The sequence below is a fragment of the Oreochromis aureus genome, linkage group 22, assembly GCF_013358895.1.
Source record: "Oreochromis aureus strain Israel breed Guangdong linkage group 22, ZZ_aureus, whole genome shotgun sequence".
Lineage (NCBI taxonomy): Eukaryota > Metazoa > Chordata > Actinopteri > Cichliformes > Cichlidae > Oreochromis > Oreochromis aureus.
In genome coordinates this window covers 33,127,361-33,146,819 of record NC_052962.1, presented here as the reverse complement: position 1 = coordinate 33,146,819, position 19,459 = coordinate 33,127,361, and the positions used below count along the sequence as shown (strand labels likewise).

The following is a 19,459-nucleotide window of genomic DNA, read 5'->3' as shown; positions in this document are numbered from 1 at the left end:
TGATAGGGCATGGTTGGAACATTATTTGCTTAACATGAGAAGTATAATTTTAATCTCTTGTAACAGGTTTTAATGGTTACATCCTATACTTTATGTTAAACAATAACAATAATGTGCGGTGCTACCAACTGCACAAGCATCTTCATCTAGGTTTCTGTGGATTTCTAATGTTCTGAATTGATTTTTAGATTTAATGGATCAGACCAACGACTTAACCTTTTTAACACTTTTTTAACCAAATATAATCTCCATAGCAGTGACTAGACTGGGTTTAGGTCTGAGGAATAAATCTCACCATAAATGCCACCTGGTATCATTTCTGGAGTTTTAGACTTTGCTGATAGTATTTGCCTAATGTTGCTGAATTGTGTTGTTTTTTTGTTTTATTTTGCATAGTTATATTGCATTGACCTTTGCCACTGTTTAAACTTAACTATTCCTCAGATGCCTTAAAATATAATTCAACCATGCACAAAAGTAGTTAAATGTAAAAATAAAAATAGATAAACATGTAAGTTCCAGGTGGAGGCTGGTGGAAGAGTGAGACTGGCTATGAATTGGGACCTGTCCAGACCTGTCCTAGCTCCTGCTTCCAATGAGTTGTGCATTTAGCCCTGGGCCTTCCGGTGTGCTGTGTGGACGTGTTTCTAGGCTGAGAAGAGCTTGGCTGCGTTGTATATATTGTAAATAGCTTAAAGAGACCTTTTTTTTGTTGATCTGGTAGCTGTAGGGGTGGGAAGTCGTTTTCTTTTAGTACGTTTTGGGATTCCCATTATAGGTAAGGCAGTTCTGTTTCATTTCTAGAGTGTTTTGTTTGTTGTTTTTGCTATGCCCACCCTGACGCTTGCTACCTTTTGAGTTTAATAAAAACCTGGTTGTTGTAAACTGTAAACCTGTGGCAGCGTTTGTTTTTCCTTGGGAGCAGGGAGTGTGGGCATTTTCACTTTCCTTTTTTTCTTTTTCTTTTTTTTTGTTGTGCTCTGATATCCCACACGGCTCAGACCTGTAGATACAGGTCTGCGTCAAGGGCCAGTATAATCATGCACAGCTACTCTTGCAGAGCTCAAGAATAAAAAGTATCTTATTATAACAGTATCACCAGGCTAATATATCCCTTGAGATTAGCAGCATTAGCTTACAGATTTCAGAAAAATAAGTTCATGAAAACATTTGCTTATATAAACTGATTTGGCCTTGCCTGAAATTATTTCTAAGATAATAATCTATTAAGATGACTTGCACCCCTAGATTTACCTCTTCTGTTAGGCTTCAGTAAATTATCTGTTTGTTTGTTTGTTTGTTAGTCAAGAAGTATGATACTATAGAATGACATATGAGGAAATCCTATGATTTTGTACTCAGTGTCGGATCAGGAGTTACATGGTTATTAATATTTTGAATTTACTTTCCAGTTCTCTTTTTTCCAGCCAAGTAATGTCTTCCAATGCATCTCTGTCCACCAACGAGGATAATGATGACATCATCATCAACTTTGTCCTCTACACAGTGACCGTTGTGCTCGGCATCACAGGAAACGCTGTGGTGATCTGGATGGCTGGAATCAAACTTAAGGTGAATATAGAGTGTTTAAAATACCTCATTTTGTTTGTCAGTAATATCTTCTGTGTCTCAGTGAAAAATATAATTTATTACATACCATAGCTTTTAACTCCTTAATTACACAGGAAAGGCAGAAGTAGTTCATGAATAAAACAAAATAAAATAAATTCTTTAATAATCAGAAACAAGAATATGTCAAACACTATACAGGGAGTGCAGAATTATTAGGCAAGTTGTATTTTTGAGAATAATTTTATTATTGAACAACAACCATGTTCTCAATGAACCCAAAAACTCATTAATATCAAAGCTGAATGTTTTTGGAAGTAGTTTTAGTTTGTTTTAGTTTTAGCTATTTTAGGGGATATCTGTGTGTGCAGGTGACTATTACTGTGCATAATTATTAGGCAACTTAACAAAAACAAATATATACCCATTTCAATTATTTATTTTACCAGTGAAACCAATATAACATCTCCACATTCACAAATATACATTTCTGACATTCAAAAACAAAACAAAAACAAATCAGCGACCAATATAGCCACCTTTCTTTGCAAGGACACTCAAAAGCCTGCCATCCATGGATTCTGTCAGTGTTTTGATCTGTTCACCATCAACATTGCGTGCAGCAGCAACCACAGCCTCCCAGACACTGTTCAGAGAGGTGTACTGTTTTCCCTCCTTGTAAATCTCACATTTGATGATGGACCACAGGTTCTCAATGGGGTTCAGATCAGGTGAACAAGGAGGCCATGTCATTAGTTTTTCTTCTTTTATACCCTTTCTTGCCAGCCACGCTGTGGAGTACTTGGACGCGTGTGATGGAGCATTGTCCTGCATGAAAATCATGTTTTTCTTGAAGGATGCAGACTTCTTCCTGTACCACTGCTTGAAGAAGGTGTCTTCCAGAAACTGGCAGTAGGACTGGGAGTTGAGCTTGACTCCATCCTCAACCCAAAAAGGCCCCACAAGCTCATCTTTGATGATACCAGCCCAAACCAGTACTCCACCTCCACCTTGCTGGCGTCTGAGTGGGACTGGAGCTCTCTGCCCTTTACCAATCCAGCCACGGGCCCATCAAGACTCACTCTCATTTCATCAGTCCATAAAACCTTAGAAAAATCAGTCTTGAGATATTTCTTGGCCCAGTCTTGACGTTTCAGCTTGTGTGTCTTGTTCAGTGGTGGTCGTCTTTCAGCCTTTCTTACCTTGGCCATGTCTCTGAGTATTGCACACCTTGTGCTTTTGGCCACTCCAGTGATGTTGCAGCTCTGAAATATGGCCAAACTGGTGGCAAGTGGCATCTTGGCAGCTGCACGCTTGACTTTTCTCAGTTCATGGGCAGTTATTTTGCGCCTTGGTTTTTCCACACGCTTCTTGCGACCCTGTTGACTATTTTGAATGAAACGCTTGATTGTTCGACGATCACGCTTCAGAAGCTTTGCAATTTTAAGACTGCTGCATCCCTCTGCAAGATATCTCACTATTTTTGACTTTTCTGAGCCTGTCAAGTCCTTCTTTTGACCCATTTTGCCAAAGGAAAGGAAGTTGCCTAATAATTATGCACACCTGATATAGGGTGTTGATGTCATTAGACCACACCCCTTCTCATTACAGAGATGCACATCACCAAATATGCTTAATTGGTAGTAGGCTTTCGAGCCTATACAGCTTGGAGTAAGACAACATGTATGAAGAGGATGATGTGGACAAAATACTCATTTGCCTAATAATTCTGCACTCACTGTACTTATGGAAACACACTCAGTGACAAGTTTATCAAACACTTAATTGAGTTGAAAACATCGTATTTTTATGCTTAAAAATGCTGTACAAATAGTTTTAAAACTCTGTTTTAAAAAAAGAAGCAAGTAATAAAAACCCTGTAAGTCTTCACTGTGAATATCATGGCTAAGTACAGCACACTACATCTAAATTAAAACCCTGAATAAAGCCATGTTCTTAACAAAACAATATCATTAACATAAGCGGTTGTTAGTAACTAAGACTTATGAATAGTATTGAGCAAAAGTCTTGAGTCAAACTTCATTTCTTTATGTACAGTATACAATACATCTGGAAAGTTTTTACAGCCTTTCACTTGTTCCCTAATTCCCCATGTTTCAGCCTAATTACACAGTAGATTAAAGTCATTTCTCACATCAAAATTCTACAAGAAAAACCCCATAGTGACAAAACGTGTGCTTGAAATTGCCAGGATCTTGGCACAAGCATTTATTTGGTTTAGCAGGCAAATTCCAGGCTGACAGATGTCAGTGACTTTGTTTCTCATCTGTTCTTGAGTTCCTTTAGATCAGGGGTGTCCAACTAGCGGCCTCAAGTGCCAGTGTCCTGCATCTTTTAGATATTACCCTGGGTCCACACACATGAATCAAATGATTAGTTCCTTACCAGGCCTCTGGAGAACTTCAAGACATGTTGAGGAGGTCATTTAGCCAATTAAATCACCTATGTTGGATCAAGGACACATCTAAAACCTGCTGCACACCTGCCCCTGAGGCCTGGAGTTGGACACCCCTGCTTTTGATAATGGCATGTGACGCTGTCTGACATCTTTTAGGCTACTTAACTTTGTCAGGTAGGTTCTATTTAAGTGATTTTGTGCATGTTTTGCATGTCATTACCCTGCGTAATGGCAATTATGAATTACTGTTGTTCTCATATATATCATTTTTCCCTGCAGTGGTGGGAGGTGGTTATTAGCTTTGTCACTGGAAGTTATTTTACTTTTCTGAACAGAGGTATTAATTCACTGGAAGTCTAAAAATAACACGAGTTAGAGTAAGTTTTTTTTTATTGTGCTATGATTTTCCTTTTATATCGGCAAGAGCAAACTAAGTTTATGTGCTCTGGGAACTGGGTTTGGGCTAAAACACACCATTTCACAAAGTGACATGATTGCTAATTAACAATATTAGTTGACACCAGATTTTACATCCACTTATTCACATGATCACTAGATGTGTGCATCATGCATGCTGCTCTGTTTATTGATAATGACTGTTTGGGGGGATAATAATATCAAAGTCTGGTTACTTGCTTCATGTAAATAATATATTATTTCACTTTGTTTCTTCTTCCTCTTCAGCCAGCAGTCAACAATGTGTGGCTGGTGAATCTGGCGATAGCAGATCTGATTTTCTGTTTCACACGAATCTTCTCCATCATCCAGATGAAGTTAGGACGGTGGCCTTTTGGTCTCTTTCTCTGCCAGTTTCATGGTTTCTTCAAACACACCAACATGTTCTGCTCTGTCTTCCTGCTGGCTGTGATCAGTCTGGATCGAGTGCTTTGCGTCCGTCAGCCCATCCTCATGAAGCGTCGACGCACCCTGTTCGCAGCGAGGGTGGTGGCAGTCTGTGTCTGGATTATAGCGCTCCTCTTCAGCATTCCCTACTTCACCTTCCGCAAAATCTACATGGACAACAACAACCAAACTAAGTGTAAAATGGTGTGGGTGGAGAAGCCAAAGGAAAACAAAAACACCAAAGTTGCTCTCTACTCCACGCAATTCATATTCAGCTTCATATTTCCCTTTATGGTCATTCTCATCTGTTACATCCTGGTTGGCCTGGGCCTCCGACGCACTCGCCTGTCAGGGAAATCTCGGCCCCTTCGTATATTAGTATGTTTGGTCATTGCCTTCTTCCTGTGCTGGGCACCTTATCAGTGCCTTCTATTAGTAGACATTGTGTATAATGAAAACAAAGTGGTGAAAAAGTGGTACTCTATAACAAAGAGCATTGCTTACTTTAACAGCTGTGTGAACCCGTTGTTATATTTCTGTATGGGGCTAAAAGTCAAGGAGGGGTTTAGACAGAAACTCATGAGAGTTTATAAAAGGGCTCTGGGAGATGATATGGATGGCCAGATGGCTCAGCCAACTGATCCCTCTTTGGATTAAAGCTCTGGGTTAAAACAGAGAGTTGGCGAAAAGGAGTAAATTTTACCTTTCCCCAGAAAGATACATATCCTTATACATAACCATTAATATAATATTGAAATGCCGAAATAATTTTTTGCTTCCATTATATGATCAAAACCAGTATTTCAGAGTGAAACATAAAAGGTGGGAAGACTAGAGTAATGATAATCGATCAAATTAAAAGATTTATCAACAAAAGCTCAACTAAAGAGGTGTGTGAACTCCTACCTTCCGCTAAATCTGTTTCACCATCATTATATTTAAAGTCAAGTCTTAAGAACAGTGATAATTTCTTTGTTGTTTATTTGTTTATAATCCTGCAAAATTCATATTGACACCAGAAAGTCAATCATTACGTCATATTTTACATATTATATATTATGGTTTTGCCTTTTTCTTTTTTCTTTTGTTTATCTATAATTACCTAATTATATATAAACGGGAATAATTAAGTTGTTAACCCTTGGTAAGTTGTTGCCAAAGCAGAAGTCAAATATCTTCAAAGGTTTAGGTCTGAGGAATAAATCTCACCATAAATGCCTCCTGGTACCATTTCTGGAGTTTTAGACTTTGCTGATGGTATTTGCCTAATGTTGCTGAATTGTGTGGGTTTTTTTGTTGTTTGCATAGTTATATTGCATTTACCTTTGCCACTATTTAAACTTAGTTATTCCTCAGATGCCTTAAAATATAATTCAACCATGCAGAAAAGTAGTTAAATGTAAAAATAAAAATAGACATGTAAGTTCCAGGTGGAGACCGGTGGAAGAGTGAGGCTGGCTATGAATTGGGACGTGTCCAGACCTGTCCTAGCTCCTGCTTCCAATGAGCTGTGCATTTAGCCCTGGGCCTTCCGGTGTGCTGTGTGGACATGTTTCTAATTCAATTCAATTCAATTCAATTCAATTTTATTTATATAGCGCCAAATCACAACAAAAGTCGCCTCAAGCTCTTCTCAGCCAGTTTATTTCTAGGCTGAGAAGAGCTTGGCTGCGTTGTATATATTGTAAATAGCTTAAATAGACCTTTATTTGTTGATCTGGTAGCTGTAGGGGTGGGAAGTCGTTTTCCTTTAGTACATTTGGGGATTCTCATTATAGGTAAGGCAGTTCTGTTTCATTTCTAGAGTGTTTTGTTTGTTGTTTTTGCTATGCCCACCCTGACGCTTGCTACCTTTTGAGTCTAATAAAAAAACTGGTTGTTGTAAACTGTAATCCAGCGTTCGTTTTTTCTTGGGAGCATGGAGTGTGGGCATTTTCACTTTCTTTTTTTTCTTTTTTTTGTGTTGTGCTCTGGTATCCCACACGGCTCAGACCTGTAGATACAGGTCTGCGTCAAGGGCCAGTATAATCATGTACAGCTACTCTTGCAGAGTTCAGGAATAAAAAGTATCTTATTATAACAGTATCGCCAGTAGGGATGGGTATTGATAAGATTTTCACGATTCCGATTCCATTTTCGATTCTGTTTAACGATTCGATTCTTTATCGATTCTGTTATCGATTCTTTTTTTTTTTTTTTAAAGGAGAACACACAGGTCGATTAGCTTAGAACTTTGTTTTATATCTTCTCTTTGAACAAGATAGAAATTTAGGAGTAACATGGCCTTACAAACCCAACAGTGAGATGTTAAGAGATCCACAGCCTACGGCTCTTCAATGGGGTGTCACAGGGTCCCCAGGAAAAAAAATTGTAAATGTAAAATAATAAAATAAATATTCTTCTGTAGCAATAACAAAGTATAACAAATTATTCTGTAGCAATTACACAAGAATATCCAGTAATGCCCCTGCCTACAATTAAACACATTCACAAATGGGTGCAAGCCTTTTACCACAAACGTAGTCACTGCTCGGTGACATTCGTCTATCCTGGCCTGAAAGGAGACGCTAACGGTAGACTGCAGCGAGAACTGCCAGACTCTGTCTGTCTCTCTCATCATGGTCACCTAAATGCAGCGCACAGTAATGGCAGGTTTTGTGATGAGGCAGATTGCGCTAACATAATATGCACTGTTAGTTGATTATTTACCTGCCGCATTAATGGGAGAGGACGTGCAAACGTTACCGCTGCTGCTGGGTTGAGATTCAAGAGTCCGGAGCGGAATTAAAAACACACCATTTTTCATTTAAGGTTATCGTGTGTTTTGCGAGCGAATACTTTTGCATATTTGTAGTGTTTCCTCCCTTAAATGAAATATCTACTTTGCAAGTATTGCAAGTTGCCCTGTTGTCATCTGTTCTCGTAAAGTATAACCAAACTTTTTAGCAGTTTTCGATACCCATCCCTAATCGCCAGGCTAATGTATCCCTTGAGATTAGAAGCATTAGCTTATAGATTTTGGCAAAATAAGTTCATGAAAACATTTGCTTATATAAACTGATTCGGCCTTGCCTAAAATTATTTCTAAGATAATAATCTATTAAGATTACTTGCACCCCCAGATTTACCTCTTCTGTTACGCTTCAGTAAATTATCTGTTTGTTTGTTTGTTAGTCAGGGAGTATGATACTATAGAATGACATATGAGGAAATCCTATGATTTTGTACTCAGTGTCAGATCAGGAGTTACATGGTTATTAATATTTTGAATTTTCTTTTCAGTTCTCTTTTTCCCCAGCCAAGTAATGTCTTCCAATGCATCTCTGTCCACCAACGAGGATAATGATGACATCGTCATTAGCAACATCACTTCTTCAGTCTCAGCTGACAGCAGGTTTCCCCAACCTCATAAAACTCATAAAATTTTATAGTGGTAAAAAAAAATACTATGGAGCTAAAAGCTCTGCAGTTACCTACAATGGAAAAAAAAAAAAAAAACCAAGAAAAAAAGTGTTTACCCATAGCTTAAATGCCTTTTTTATTTTATAACCCCATGTTACACTCAATTAAAAATGGCATATTATGTAATCAACTTTTCAACCAAAATACCAGATGGACTTTTCAGACCATTACAGGAAGCTTTGAAAAATATAGAGCACATTTATTTACATATGTTTATGCCGGCCTGAGTTTATACTGGATAGATAATACCGCGCCCAGCTATCTTACTGATCTCAGCTTTTATACCACTGGGAGAGCGCTTACATCAGCAGGCCAAATGCTCCTGACCTTGGCTTAAGACCACAGGTGACCACGCATTCGCCTCTGTTGCATCCTACCTCTGGAACAATCTCTAAAAAGCTATTCGCGTGTCTATTTCAATTCAATCTTTTAAATCTCAATTAAAATCTTATTTATTTAGTGTAGCCTTCCCGGCTTCCTAGAGTCTGCATTTTGTAAATCTGATTTAACCTTCAGCCTTTTGGCTTCTGCCTACAATGCCTGGTGTTAGTTATGTCTCCCACCTGTCAGTATATTTGTATTTGTATAGTTATTGATCTTAATTGGTTCTGTGAAGCACTTTGGCATACCTCTGTTTTTTTGTGCTATATAAATTTTAATGTATTATATTTAACCTCACAGGACTTTTAAACAAAGATCTCAACTATCATTCTCTTACAAAAGGGAGTCTATGTATACATCTGACAAGATGATACTGCTAATGTTCCTGCAGAGATTTATCTCCAGTGGAGGACAAATAAGGAGGTACATCCCTTCCTATCTCTGTCCAGGTGTTCCACAGGTTTAACAAAACTTTTGTCGAGTAAGGTCAAAGTAAAGTTTTATAACATGTTAACATTTAACATGATGTGTCTTTTTTATCAACTGTTGTATAGTTCCCAATACATACATTTTTTATGCACACAAAATAAAGACAATTTATAAAATTCTAGATATTTAAATATTTTGTTAAACATTGATCAACACTGCAACATATATTTGCCATTATAGTAAAAAGGAAATTCCTTTCTAAATGTAATAATCTGTTCTCTTTTTGTGAAGACGTGTGTGTGCCAACAAAGACCTTTTGCACATACAACAACAATAAACCATGGTTCACTCCTAAACTCCAACATCTTTGTAAGGCCAAGGAGGACGCCTACAGAAGTGGTGACAGGGCCCTGTACAAGCAGGCCAGGAACACACTGACCAAGGAGATCAAAGCAGCTAAAAGGATCTACTCCCAGAAGCTGGAAAAACGGCTCTCAGCCAACGATCCTGCGTCAGTGTGGAGGGGCCTGCAGGAAATCACCAGCTACAGACGCCCCCCACCCACTGTTGAAGCAAACAAAGACCTGGTGAAAGAAGAAAAACAGGATAAAGACATGCTGTGGAAGAGAGACAGAGATTAATAACAGATATGATTCGATGCAGAGAGGTCTATTAACACATAGTGAGTGAGAAAGGTGACTGGAAGGGAAAAACTCAATGCATCATGGGAATCCCGGCAGCCTACGTCTATTGCAGCATAACTAAGGGAGGATTCAAGGTCACCTGGTCCAGCCCTAACTATATGCTTTAGCAAAAAGGAAAGTTTGAAGCCTAATCTTGAAAGTAGAGATAGTGTCTGTCTCCCGAATCCAAACTGGAAGCTGGTTCCACAGAAGAGGGCCTGAAAACTGAAGGCTCTGCCTCCCATTCTACTTTTAAATACTCTAGGAACAACAAGTAGGCCTGCAGAGCGAGAGCGAAGTGCTCTAATAGGGTGATATGGTACTACAAGGTCATTAAGATAAGATGGGGCCTGATTATTTAAGACCTTGTATGTGAGGAGCAGGATTTTGAATTCAATTATGGATTTAACAGGAAGCCAATGAAGGAAGCCAAAACAGGAGAAATATGCTCTCTCTTTCTAGTCCCTGTCAGTACCCTTGCTGCAGCATTTTGGATCAGCTGAAGGCTTTTCAGCGAGTTTTAGGACATCCTGATAATAAAGAATTACAGTAGTCCAGCCTGGAAGTAATAAATGCATGAACTAGTTTTTCAGCATCACTCTGAGACAGGATATTTCTAATTTTAGAGATGTTAAGCAAATGGAAGAAAGCAGTATTACATATTTGTTTAATATGTGCATTGAAGGACATGTCCTGGTCAAAAATGACTCAAGGTTCCTCACAGCATTACTGGAGGCCAAGGTAATGCCATCCAGAGTAAGAATCTGCTTAGATACCATATTTCTAAGATTTTCAGGGCCGAGTACAATAACCTCAGTTTTATCTGAATTAAGAAGCAGAAAGTTAGCGGCCATCCAGGTCTTTATGTCTTTAAGACATTCCTGTAGTTTAACTAATTGGTGTGTGTTACCTGGCTTCATGGATAGATAGAGCTGCGTGTCATCTGCATAGCAGTGAAAATTTATGCTATGTCTTCTAATGATGCTGCCTAGGGGAAGCATGTATAATGTAAATAGAATTGGTCCTAGCACTGAACCCTGTGGAACACCATAATTGACCTTAGTGTGTGAAGAGGACTCTCCATTTACTTGAACAAATTGGAGTCTATTAGATAGATATGATACAAACCACTGCAGCACAGTACCTGTAATACCTACAGCATGTTCTAATCGCGCTAATAGGATATTATGGTCAACAGTATCGAACGCAGCACTGAGGTCTAGCAGGACAAGCACAGAGATGAGTCCACTGTCAGAGGCCATAAGAAGATCATTTGTAACCTTCACTAAAGCTGTTTCTGTGCTGTGATGAGCTCTGAAACCTGACTGAAACTCTTCAAATAAGCCATTCCTCTGCAGATGATCTGTTAGCTGTTTGACAACTACTCTTTCAAGGATTTTTGATATGAAAGGAAGGTTGGAGATTGGCCTATAATTAGCTAAGACAGCTGGGTCTAGAGATGGCTTTTTAAGTAAAGGTTTAACTACAGCCAGCTTGAAGGCCTGTGGTACATAGCCGATTATTAGAGATAGGTTGATCATATTTAAGATCGAAGAATTAATTAATGGCAGGACTTCTTTGAGCAGTTTAGTAGGAATGGGGTCTAAAAGACACATTGATGGTTTGGAGGAATTAATTATTGAAGTTAACTCAGAAAGATCAATTGGAGAAAAAGAGTTTAACTTAACATCGATGGTACTAAAAGTAGCTGTAGATAATATTACATCTGTGGGATGATTATTGGTAATTTTTCTCTAATGATAAAAATTTTATTTGTGAAGAAGTTCATGAAGTCATTACTAGTTAACGTTAAAGGGATTGTTGGCTCAGTAGAGCTCTGACTGTTTGTCAGCCTGGCTACAGTGCTGAAGAGAAACCTGGGGTTGTTCTTATTTTCTTCAATCAGTGACGAATAGTAAGATGTTCTGGCTTTGCGGAGGGCTTTCTTATAAAGCAGCAAACTATTTCTCCAGGCTCCAGGCTGGACTTCAGGAGACATCCCTCAACTCTGCCCCCCCTCATCATATCAGACAGCCCTGTGTGGACTGTGGAGATCTTCAAGTTCCTGGGTACCACCATCTCCCAGGACCTGAAGTGGGAGACCAACATCAACTCCATCCTCAAAAAGACCCAGCAGAGGATGTACTTCCTAAGACAACTGGGGAAGTACAGTCTTCCACAGGAGCTGCTGATCCAGTTCTACACTGCGGTCATTGAGTCTGTCCTGTGCTCCTCCATCACAGTCTGGTATGGTGCAGCCACTAAACAGGACAGGAGCAGACTGCAGCGGACTGTACGGGCAGCAGAGAAGATCATCGGCACCCCCCTGCCCTCCATCCAGGATCTGTACCTCTCAAGAACCAGGAAGCGGGCAGGAAAATCATCACAGACCCCTCACACCCTGGACACAGACTTTTGATCTGCTGCCCTCTGGCAGACGGTACAGAAGCCTGCAGACCAGGACCACCCGACACAGGAACAGTTTCTTTCCCCTCGCCATCTCCCTCCTAAACAGTTGACCTGTCACGCTGCTTCCACTGCCAGACTGCAACTGCACCTTATGTACATTCTGTAGTATTCATTCCACCTCATTTCATTTCTGTATTTTATGTATATACGTTTAGATTGGTTATTTATAGTTGGTTTACACAGCTTTGTGTATGTGTGTGTATACATGTGTAATGTATATATAGACACGTGTGTGTGTGTGTGTGTGTGTGTGTGTGTGTGTGTGTGTGTGTGTGTGTGTGTGTGTGTGTGATTTACATTGCTGTGCTTGAGAGCCACCATCTACCGGAACCAAATTCCTTGTATTTGTCTGCACATATACTTGGCCAATAAACACGATTCTGATTCTGATTCATTGTAATAATCCATTGTGATTCTAATAACTTGGAAAAACCCTGGAAACTGTGGCGAACGGAGCTCAGTCGATCCAAGTTGGAAGAGCAGGATGTTACTCTGTTGGCATATTTTCAGGGGGACGCTGTTAATAAAGTTACAAAATTACACACCTAATTTCCATTTATTAATACAATTTCTAAACATCACAGTGTTTTCCTTGGTCGTATCATTTTACTTTGTTGTATTTTTTCTGCGACACCTTGTCGGACGTAACCGGCCTGTGGCGCAAAAAAGGTTGGGGACCGCTGCTGTACAGCATGAGGGTTAATAAAACCGTACTCATATGAATATGATGTGTAAGTTGATTTATTCTTGTATCTCCACGCCACAGTGGCCCAATTCTTTACCCCAGTGAAGAGGCGATCGTTTTCGCCTCATTTTAATAAATTTATCCATTTGGTCTTTGTTTCCCACAACATATTACCATAAAGATTAATTCGAAAAAATCTAAATTAGCTGTATGTAAGCAGCAATACATGACAAACACCGGCACGTCGTGTATGGTGGGTACCCACCATACAAGCTGGTTTAGGGTTATTTGAATAAAAAAAAGAAGAAGAAAAAAAAGGCAGATGCTTAACAACACAGCTGCTATGACAATTTAACTTTTGTACAACCAGATTTTCATATACAGTACTTACATTTGAAAGTGTTTTTCCCTCCCGCTTCAACCACCATCGTTATCAGAAAAAAAATCTCCTGGGATTCAGTGAATCCTAGGATATGGTAGGACACGAAGGATACATCGGACCCATCCTTAAAATTAGGAAAATTTGAAAATAAGGACGCATTTGTCGCCACATTTTGAGTACTCTTTGAATTCGGACAGCCTTCGTCGCGTCGCTGTGGCGTCATTGCCTCCAAATATGGCATCGAAGCATCCTACCCGATCTTCAAAAAGACAGAACTTGTGTCCCAACGACTGTCGCCTACTGGAATAACCAGGACCTGGAATAAGAGAAGATTTGGACCTTACCGTCAAAATTTCTATTAAATAACAAAGTAAAGGAAATGTCTTTTAAAGTTATTCATCGTTTTTACCCAACCAGATCTTTTCTTGTACATTATAAAAAGGACATTGATGTTAACTGTACATTTTGTAATTGTGTGAAGGAAGATATTTCTCATTTATTTTGGTCATGCTTATACACAAATCTTTTCTGGCAAGAATTTTGTGTTTTTGTTCTTTCCTTTATCTTTTCTGAGTTCTTATGTTCCATGTTCAATATCATGTGATTCTTTAAGATAAGATAAGATGACCTTTATGTCATCTTAAGTGTGTGAATGTGTGTGTGAATGGGTGGATGACTGGATATGTAAAGCGCTTTGGGGTCCTTAGGGACCAGTAAAGCGCTATATAAATACAGGCCATTTACCATTTATTAGTCCCACAGGTGGGAAATTTGTTAAGTTATGTAGCAGAAATTAGAAAACACTGCAATGCAATAAAATAAAACACTATATACAATAGAATAAAATAGAATAGAATAATATATACAGTAGAATACAAGAAATACAAATGCTATATACAACTGAGTAAGAATATACAAAAATACAACTTCGTGCAAAGAAGAATTGCACATATAGCAGTCTTATTGCACGTGTGAGTGTTTGATCAGCTGGAAAAGTCTTTGTTGTGGAGTCTGACAGCAGTGGGGAGGAAAGACCTGCGAAATCTCTCCCTCCCACACCGTGGGTGCCGCAGTCTCCCACTAAAGGAGTTGCTCAGTGCTGTCAGAGTCTCTTGCATGGGGTGGGAGATGTTGTCCATCAGGGATGACAGCTTAGCCACCATTCTCCTGTCACTCACCGCCTTCACTGGGTCCAGAGGGCATCCTAGAACAGAGCTGGCCCTTCGGATCAGCCTGTTCAGTCTCTTCCTGTCCCCCGCAGAGATACTGCCACCCCAGCAGACCACACCATAAAAGATGGCTGAGGCCACCACAGAGTCATAGAAGGTCTTCAGGAGTGGGCCCTCCACTCCAAACGACCTGAGTCTCCGCAGCAGGTACACCCTGCTCTGCCCTTTCCTGTAGAGGGCGTCTGAGTTATGAGTCCAGTCCAGTTTGTTGTTCAGATGAACACCAAGGTACCTGTAGCTGTCCACAGCCTTGATGTCCATACCTTGGATGTTCTGTGGTTGCATTGGAGGATGCTTGTGCCTGCGGAAGTCTATGACCAGCTCCTTGGTTTTACTGGCATTGATCTGGAGGTAGTTCAGCTGGTACCAGTCCACAAAGTCCTGAGTCAGTCCTCTGTACTCCCTGTCGTCCCCATCAGTGATGAGGCTGACTATTGCAGAGTCATCAGAGAACTTCTGCAGGAAGCACTGGGTGGAGTTGTGGGAGAAGTCTGCAGTGTAGATGGTGAAGAGGAACGGAGCCAGAACCGTTCCCTGTGGGGCCCCCGTACTGCAGACGACCCTGTCTGACACACAGCCCTGAGTCCTCACATACTGTATTATTAGACTGTCTATTTTGGTTTTTATACGAAACCCCCTGACATTGTGCTTGCTACTTTGTATCTGTTTATCTGTATTTTGTGCTTTGTCAATAAAGCGTATTAAAAAAAAGAAAAGCATCCTGCCCGATCCGTACTGGAAGCCCGATTGGTACCACGCATGTGTGAAAGGTGTCTACTTCTGGTCAAAGCATTTTACGATCGTTACAGGTCAGAGTATCTGTTAAGATGTTAAGAATAAGAAGTATGTCTTAATTTTTTTGCAATAATGAAACATTTCAATATAATGAAGACAAAATCGAAAAATAAAAAGACAGTTACGGATAAGGACTCCCCGATCCTTACTGCACATGTGCAAAGTCGGACCGTACAAATCGGGTCTACCCGATCCGTACCAGAAGACTGGTGGTGTGGCGGATGGGGTAAGAGAAGAAAGACAGGATAAAAGACTTGCTGTGGAAGAGAGACAGAGATTAATAACAGATATGATTCAATGCAGAGAGGTCTGTTAACACATAGTGAGTGAGAAAGGTGACTGGAAAGGAAAAACTCAATGCTTCATGGGAATCCCCGGCAGCCTACATCTATTGCAGCATAACTAAGGGAGGATCCAGGTCACCGGGTCCAGCCCTAACTATATGCTTTAGCAAAAAGGAAAGTTTGAAGCCTAATCTTGAAAGTAGAGATAGTGTCTGTCTCCTGAAGCAAAACTGGAAGCTGGCGCCTGAAAACTGAAGGCTCTCCCTCCCATTCTACTTTTAAATACTCTACGAACAACAAGTAGGCCTGCAGTGTGAGAGCGAAGTGCTCTAATAGGGTGATATGGTACTACAAGGTTAAGATAAGATGGGGCCTGATTATTTAAGACCTTGCAGGGCTCTAGAATGCGACCAATTTGGTCGCAAATGCGACCAAATTTTTCAGTGGTGCGACTAAAAAAAATATTTTCGGGTAACAAAAAAAAAAAAAATCTCTGCAACTCTCCGTGTGGTCAACAACAGACACACATTATGCCCCTATCGTGGACTAAACCAATCAGAGATAGTCAGGGGCGGGACCTCTCTGATTGGCCATGGTCCAGTTGAAAGTGCAGGTGGAAGAGAGAGGTGAGTAGCTTGAATAAAGCGATATCAATTCATTAACGGATTCCACACAAAGACGTAAACACAGAGCGGACCCGACGCATCAGAATCAGCTTTGTCTTTCTCGGCTTTCTCACCCCACGGCCCGAACACGGACACGCTGTCGGAACCTGAGTGAAGTTGGCCCCCCCACCTTCTTCAAATCCAACAAAAGTGGTATCAAACGTTTGTGCTACGTTTGTGCTGGTTTGTGCTGCAAAAATTTTCGTTTGTGCCGCTATCATTTTAAAGATATTAATAAAAATTTCTAGAGGTTATCAGAGGTCAACCAGCCCCCCCACATTAATGGAATCAAACAAAATGGGTGTCAATCAACTGTGCTACGTTTGTGCTGGTTTGTGCTGCTAAAATTGTCGTTTGTGCTGCTTCTGTTTTAAAGATATTAATGAAAATGTAAAGGTCAAAGGTCAACCAGCCCCCACTTTCTTCAAATCCAACGAAGTGGTATCAAACGTTTGTGCTACGTTTGGGCTGGTTTGTGCTGCAAAATTTTCGTTTGTGCTGCTATCATTTTAAAGATATTCAAGAAAATTTCTAGAGGTCATCAGAGGTCAACCAGCCCCCACATTAATGGAATCAAACAAAACTGGTGTCAATCAACTGTGCTACGTTTGTGCTGGTTTGTGCTGCTAAATTGTCATTTGTGCTGCTTCTGTTTTAAAGATATTAATGAAAATGTAAAGGTCAAAAGGTCAATCAGCCCCCACATTACCCAAATCAAACAAATTTGATGTCAAACGTTTGTGCTACGTTTGTGCTGGTTTGTGCTGCAAAGATTTTCGTTTGTGCTGCTATCATTTTAAAGATATTAATAAAAATCCTAGAGGTCATCAGATGTCAACCAGCCCCCACATTACCCAAATCAAAGAAAAATGATGTCAAACATTTGTGCTACGTTTGTGCTGGTTTGTGCTGCAAAAATTTTGTTTGTGCTGCTATCATTTCAAAAATATTAATAAAATATTGTCCTGATGCGTGCTCAATCATCTAGGGAAGTAAATTCCAAAAGGTTGATTCTGTTCATCCGGACATTTTCAGTGGAAGAAACGTTTTGTCACTCATCCAGGTGACTTCTTCAGTCTCAGCTGACTGCAGGTCTCCCCAACCTTATAAACAGTACATTTGCACAGTGAAGGAAACTACCACCACTGAATGAACAATGGGCTGGGGGTTAATTCCATGATTGTTAGTATGCAAATTCTTATGACCATTGATCAACGACTACTAATCAAAGACACAGATTCTCGAATGGCCATGAGTACCATTCACAGAGAGTTGGGGAATGGCTGCAATCACAGCATTGTAAGATGGCGAAAAGATGTACCCTTGGGCCCCCTTCTCGATTCAGAGATGGTCAGCATCCTGACAGCCTGATGGACGAAGCTGTTTCTCAGTCTGCGGGTTCTGGCCTGGAGGCTCTTCAGTATCCTTCCTGATGGCAGCAAACTGAAGAAGCTGTTGAAGGGATGAGTGGAGTCACTACCCGTTGTCATTTTTTTTCCTGCAGGACCCAGTGCAGGAGTCATACCACACAGTGATGCAGTTGGTGAGGATACTCTCAATGGTGCCTCTGTAGAAGGTGCTAATAATGGGGTTGAATCTCTTGCGCTTCTCAGTTTGCAGAGGAAGTAGAGTCGCTGTTGGTCTTCTCCACATTTAGGGACAGGTTGTTGTAGCTGCACCACTCTGCCAGATGGTTAACTTCACCCCTGTAGTAGATCTCATTATTGTTGCTGATGTGACCTACCACAGTTGTTTCGTCTGCAACTTGATGAAAAGGTTGGAGCTGTGTGATGGTGTGCAGTCGTGGGTCAGCAGAGTGAAGAGAAGGCGGCTCAACACACATCCTTGAGGAGCTCCGTGTTATTGGATTCGAGGTGTTGCTGCCGACCCGTACTGTTTGCTGTCTTCATGTCAAGAAATCTAGCAGCCAGTTACAGTGGCTATTTGGCCCCAACTTTTCCACATTTTGTCACATTACAGCCACAAACATGAATCAGTTTTATTGGAATTCCACGTGAAAGACAAATACAAAGTGGTGGATACGTGAGAAGTGGAATGAAAATCATACATGATTCCAAACATTTTTTACAAATAAATAACTGCAAAGTGGGGTGTGTGTAATTATTCAGCCCCCTGAGTCAATACTTTGTAGAACCATGTTTTGCTGCAATTACAGCTGCCAGTCTTTTAGGGTATGTCTCTACCAGCTTTGCACATCTACAGACTGAAATCCTTGCCCATTCTTCTTTGCTAAACAGCTCCAGCTCAGTCAGATTAGATGGTCAGCGTTTGAGAACAGCAATTTTCAGATCTTGCCACAGATTCTCGGTTGGATTTAGATCTGGACTTTGACTGGGCCATTCTAACACATGGATATGTATAGTGTTAAACCATTCCATTGTTACCCTGGATTTATGTTTAGGGTCGTGGTCCTGCTGGAAGGTGAACCTGCGCCCCAGTCTCAAGTTTTTTGCAGACTCCAAGAGGTTTTCTTCCAAGATTGCCCTGTATTTGGCTCCATCCATCTTCCCATCAACTCTGACCAGCTTCCCTGTCCCTGCTGAAGAGAAGCACCCCCAGAGCATGATGCTGCCACCACCATATTTGACAGTGGGGATGGTGTGTTCAGAGTGATGTGCAGTGTTAGTTTTCCGCCACACATAGCGTTTTTGCATTTTGGCCAAAAGTTCCATTTTGGTCTCATCTGACCAGAGCACCTTCTTCCACATGTTTGCTGTGTCCCCCACATGGCTTTTGGCAAACTGCAAACGGGACTTATTATGGTTTTCTTTTAACAATAGCTTTTTTCTTGCCACTCTTCCATAAAGGCCAACTTTGTCCAGAGTCACCATGGGCCTATTGGCTGCATTTCTGATCAGCGCTCTCCTTGTTCGGCCTGTGAGTTTAGGTGGACGGCCTTGTCTTGGTAGGTTTACAGTTGTGCCATACTCCTTCCATTTCTGAATGATGGCTTGAACAGTGCTCCGTGGGATGTTCAAGGCTTGGGAAATCTTTTTGTAGCCTAAGCCTGCTTTACATTTCTCAATAACTTTATCCCTAACCTGTCTGGTGTGTTCTTTGGACTTCATGGTGTTGTTGCTCCCAATATTCTCTTAAGCAACCTCTGAGGCCGTCACAGAGCAGCTGTATTAGTACTGACATTA

The 19,459-nt window shown here is 40.6% G+C and overlaps 1 protein-coding gene across 3 annotated transcripts; it reads left to right on the top strand.

Moving 5' to 3' along the window:
- Window positions 1-274: 274 nt before the first annotated feature.
- Window positions 275-6,370, top strand: LOC120435462 (formyl peptide receptor 2-like). Of its 3 annotated transcripts, none has more exons than XM_039605137.1 (3): window positions 275-778; window positions 1,428-1,572; window positions 4,673-6,370. In XM_039605137.1, the coding sequence occupies exons 2-3, from the start codon at window positions 1,435-1,437 to the stop codon at window positions 5,486-5,488; spliced, it is 954 nt and encodes a 317-aa protein (XP_039461071.1). In that variant the 5' UTR covers window positions 275-778; window positions 1,428-1,434; the 3' UTR covers window positions 5,489-6,370. The 3 variants fall into 3 exon arrangements, with proteins under 3 accessions (XP_039461071.1, XP_039461073.1, XP_039461070.1); XM_039605139.1 differs by having other exon boundaries at window positions 1,413-1,572; window positions 4,757-6,370; XM_039605136.1 differs by having other exon boundaries at window positions 1,413-1,572.
- Window positions 6,371-19,459: the final 13,089 nt, after the last annotated feature.